Here is a 5,000-nt window from a genome sequence, read left to right as displayed (position 1 = left end):
GTGAGTTAATAAATGCGGTAAAAATAATGAATACAAAGATGCGAACTTGCTGTCCGCATACAAATGCATTTACAAGTATACACAAAGAATGGATACGTACACCAACACATACAATCACGCTGATATATCTGTACACTTAATATCGAAAGTTCACAAAGTATAAAAATATATTGATGTCAGGTTATAAAGCCCTCGTTGGGACCTCCTTTGCCTGGGCGAAGTGTAGGAAGCAAATACTGCAGTGGATGACTGTGAACACTCTTTGGTGGTAGACACCTGCAGAAACTAAGGTACCCAATATGCTTTAACTCCTATGTAATCATTCACATTGTGCCCTGTTCCCAAGTCCCTTTGCTGGATGTGTTCCGAAGCTATGCCTTTCTTGCCTGGTTGAAGTGGAAAGGTCCAGCTTCATTGGTTTCGTTCAGGAACCGAATACCCGAACATAGATCGTGGTCTATGTTGGAATCGGCCCGCATGCCTAGGGCGCTCGAGGCGAAAGGCGTTGTATTTGGCTTCCTCTTAGGAGAGAAAGTGGACGAGATATGGACATTTTTCATCTAAATATATATATGGACGAGTATATACAAGGGGAAGGGCAAACGACCTGGGAACAGCGGTATGGCAGACCAGGTCACAGCACAGGTCAGGCGAGGTTGACGAATGGCTCCGAGTCACGTCACTGACTCGCAGGAACTCAGGAGGCTTTGGAGGGGGACTCCGAGGCTCCGGGTCCCCTCCCCCTCCCCCCTCACGTGACGGCAGGAGAGCGACGGCCTCGCGTCCTCGGCGCCCCTGCAGAGGGCGGCTCCCACAGACGGAGAGCCGCTGCAACGACGCCCGATTCATAGGCTAGATATCACACGGGAAGCGCGGCGCGCAGGCGGCTCAGAGGGTGGCGTGGTGCAGGTGCCGGAGGGGCAGCGCCGCGCCGTCGTCGAAGGTCGGCAGCCACGGCGACGCCTTCGCGGGAAGGTCAGACGGCCACAGGGGCAGCTCGCCCGACTCCACGGACGGCACCCGCTGGTCGCGCCCAACGCCCATGTCGCGCGGGTCACTCTGCTCGAAGGAGAAGACGTGGTGCTTGGTGGGCGTGGCCGCCGAGTAGGGTGGCGTGATGTAGGGCGAGTACTCGGGGTAGTCGGGGACCTCCTGCGTCGGCGACGCCTTCCACGGCGCCTCCAGCTGGTCCAGCTCGGGCGACGAGGCGCCCTTGTGCACGCCGGCGGGGGCCGCCCGCACCGCCACGGGCGTCGCCACCGCCACGCCGCCGCCCTCGGAGATGCCGTGGGCGGACTGGGGAGTCGAGGGTGACCTTCGAGGCGACGAGTTGGGCGAGGCGCTCTTCTTGCTCGACCTGGGCGTGTGCACGGGCGTCGGGGTGGCGGGCGCGACGTGCTGCGCGGCGGGCTGGTCGGAGGGCGCGGCGGCGGCGGCGTCGTAGTATCCCCAGGCGGGGTCGCGCGAGTAGTCGAGGCCGTGCTGCAGGCGGACGGAGTAGTGGTGGTGGTAGTGCTGCAGGTGGGCGTAGGCGGAGGGCGAGGCCAGCGAGTAGGGTGAGTGGGCGGCGGGCGCGTGGGTGTGAGAATGGGCGTGGCTTCCGTTGAGGGTCGTGGGCGGCATGTACGAGGAGGCGGCGTCGGTCTGTAAAGCGGAGAGAGATCATGAGCTTAACACTTCAAGAAATGAACAGTTACTCTCGTTTCGCAATTTAGGCTCAAGTGAGCGCCCAAGGAAGGAACAAGCAACAGTAATCGGTGCCTCACCTGATAGGTCATGACCTGCGGGTAGTAGGCGTGGACGCGGTGCGCGTGCGTGTCGTAGGCGAGGCCGTACTGCAGCTTGGACTGCATCGTGTAGTAGTGGTAGAGCCACGAGTTGGCGCGCAGGACGGCCGCCTCCTTCTCGCCCAGGACCTGGTTCGTCGCCACGATCACCGGCTGCTGGCTCTGGCCGCCGCCGCCGCCGCTGCTGCTATTGCTGCTGCCGCCGTTAGCGGTACTGCTGGTGCCTTGCTGGCTCTGCTGAGAGTTCTGCTGAGCCTGCTGACCCGACTCAATCCCGTCCTTGACTTGAAGGACGCAGTGGACCCACCGCCACGTTCCTCCAGCCGCTTGCAGGCGCAGCAGAAGAATGCACGAGCGATCCTGCTCACTGGCTGTGACTGCAAAGTTCATGAAGGTTTAGATAATGTGTTATGGCTGGAGAGGTTCATATTATTTACTTCAATAATATAACAGGACTTATAATTTATTAATGTAACTTCCTACAGAACTACAAATAAGAGCTGATACTTAATAGGCATGTGGACAGTGATAAAAAATAACAAAAAGCGAGGAGAAGAGAGGCGAGTAGAGGAAGAGAGAGAGAAAGAGAGTGAAAGAGAGAGATATAAATAGATAGATAGATAGAGAGAGAGAGAGAAGAGAGCCAGATAGAGAAGGAGAAAGAGAAGAGTGAGAGAGATAAGGCATACACATCTAAAGGCCCTCAACATGAACACAGAAAAGAGAAGATAGAAAAACACACACACGCTGCACTCACTGAGCCTGTGCTTGGTCTGCGCCTCCCGCATGTTCTCGGGGTGGATCAGGTGGTACCACGACACGCCGGCCAGCGAGGAGCGGTTGTAGCCCAGGTAGAACTCGCCGCTGGAACGAGAAGGGAAGCGAGTTAGAACACTGGTTCAATATCATTTTGCGAGCATTCTATGGAGATTGAAGTTGTCAAATTGTGTTGATAAAATGTAAAGTCATATGAGGTAGAATTCGCCGCTGGAAGAAGGAAAATGGGTTAGAGTAACACGGCTGATTATTTTGCCAGTTATCTATGTGGGTCGAAGTTGTCAACGTATGTTGAAGAAACTTAAAGGTCATATTTTCCCTGTTAATAATATCAAAGTTATTATATTCCCTGTCCGTGTATCAAAGTCAAACCACGGACTCCTCATTAATGTAGAAAAAGGTATTAACGAGAATTAATATCTTCACATTGCGAGAGATGCGCATTCTCATTCATAAGCATTTTTACGTTCGCCGAAATGAACATGATTTACTTTACATTAATATGGGTGATTTTTTATATAAAAGGTACGGGAAAACCCAAGCGAAAATATATCAGTATTTCCTTTGCCTTCTTCCTCCTTTTACGCCAAGCACTCTCTTACTTCTTGCTATCCTCCCTCCCTTCCCTTCCTCCTCTTTTCCTCTCCCACTGCTAAGTCCTGCCTTCTCCTCCCTCCTCCTCTCCTTCGTTGCCTCTCCTCCCCTTCCGCGCTCTTCTCATCCTCTCTGCTTCTCCTTTACTCTCTCCTCTTCCTCCTCCTCATCTCCCATCCTCCTCCTTCCTTCCCTTTCCTCTTCTCTACTACTTTTCTCTCTTCCCTCCCCCTCCCCCCTTTTTATCGTCCTTCCCCCTAACCCCTCCCTTTCCCCCCTCCTCCTTCCTTCCCTCCCCATCCTTCCTCCCACTTCACCCTTCTCTTTCTTCTTCTCCTTATCTACTTCACCACCCTCCCTTCCACCTTCCCTCCCTTTCCTCCTCCTCCTCCACCTCCTCCTCCTTCTCTCCCTCCCCATTCCCCTGTCCACCTCCCCCCATCCTCTCTTCCACCTTCCCACCTCTCCTCCTCTTCCCTCTCCCCCCTTCCCTCCCTCCCCCTTCCTTCCCACCTTTCCTCCCTCCCCCTTCCCCCCTCCCGCCCCCACCAGGTAATGTCCCCACCATAATGACCATCGAGAGATCAGCCCCTCTCTTTATCGCGTATTTATCGTCAAATCACAGTAAGAGTTCCCATCAATCAGCTGAGGCGACTTTCAATGGGAAAATAATGACACATTGAGTTCTTTCTGGGCGGCCTGGGGTGGGCTAGGAGAAGGGGGGAGGGGTAGAGGCAGGGGCAAGGGGGGGTAGGCCGGGTATGGTGAATGTGATGAGTGTAGTGTGGTATGTTTCTGATTGTGGCGATGGTGCTGAGCGCGGCGTGTGGCGTGATGGGAGTTTGTGTGTTGTGGTGAATGTAGTGATGGTTTTGTGGTGTGTAGTGTAAAGGTGACATAGGGATCGCAGTGTGGCGTTAAGTGTGGTGCGTAGCGTGGATCACTTGTGTGCTGTGGTGACGCAGAGATCGTAGTGTGGTGCTGAGCGTGGCGTAGAGTGCTAAAGGTTTGTGTCTGGGTTGGCGTGGCCACTCGTGTGATTTTCGAGTGATTTATTGTCGTTGATTAGGATCTTTGCTTCGGGAATAAGGAACAAAAAGAAAAGAAAAGAATAAAAAAAAAAAACAGTGAAAAGAAATGAAAGAAAAGATGATCGCGGACTGACTTGTTCCAACGCGGTAGAGAAACAACTTTTAGTTATTTCGATCACTTAGTTAAAACAACAATCGAAATTCAGGATTAAATCAAAGTTCATCCAGAGAGTCAGCTTTTCTATTACTTTTCTACCTTCAGTTAACAGCATCCTTATATATTTTCATTCATAAAAAAGTTCACACGCACGCGGTTACCCTTCCGCCAGAATCTATTGTCATCGAGATTCTTATGCGTTAATTCTTATGTGCTAATTCGTACATCCTTCGAAAACAGCTCATTCCCCATTCAAGGCGTCCGGGCGAGGGTGTAATTTTAGATTTTTGATATGTCTTTAACTTTCCCACTACACACTCTTGTTAGCTGATTGAGTCATGATTACACACAATAAGAGAAGTATATTGTGGTGTGTGATATAATATGCGCATTTATGATGTCTATCTTTAAGGTCTGATTTCGTGTGCTTCATCTCACTTTGAGAGAATTTTGTATTTGAAAGCGATATGACCCTTATTCATTCCGCGAATAGGGTCGTAAATTGCCTATATTAGCCAAGTCAAAAGCAATATTAACATTTTTCCAATATAGACCTTATACCATGGGTGCATAAAGGGCATTGTGTTTTAATCTCATCAGGGAAGTTATTACCATCGTAAGGGATGTGAAATTAACGCGTGTGCACAGACAGCA

General features: G+C 51.6%; 1 protein-coding gene across 1 annotated transcript in view; it reads right to left on the bottom strand.

Moving 5' to 3' along the window:
• LOC125036667 (single-minded homolog 2-like) overlaps nucleotides 1-5,000 on the bottom strand; it is a 95,306-nt gene that overhangs the window by 654 nt on the left and 89,652 nt on the right. Inside the window, exons 7-9 of the mRNA XM_047629462.1 lie at nucleotides 2,545-2,651; nucleotides 1,767-2,164; nucleotides 1-1,644 (exon numbers count right to left, since the gene is read on the bottom strand). The exon at nucleotides 1-1,644 is cut by the window's left edge and continues 654 nt beyond it. Coding sequence (XP_047485418.1) covers nucleotides 889-1,644; nucleotides 1,767-2,164; nucleotides 2,545-2,651 — 1,261 coding nt within the window. The 3' untranslated portion in view covers nucleotides 1-888. The remainder of the gene's footprint in view (nucleotides 1,645-1,766; nucleotides 2,165-2,544; nucleotides 2,652-5,000) is intronic.

The sequence above is a fragment of the Penaeus chinensis genome, chromosome 21 (assembly GCF_019202785.1).
Source record: "Penaeus chinensis breed Huanghai No. 1 chromosome 21, ASM1920278v2, whole genome shotgun sequence".
NCBI classification, from domain to species: domain Eukaryota; kingdom Metazoa; phylum Arthropoda; class Malacostraca; order Decapoda; family Penaeidae; genus Penaeus; species Penaeus chinensis.
The sequence above is the reverse complement of the archived record's forward strand: the minus strand, read 5'-3'. Positions and strand labels throughout refer to the sequence as shown.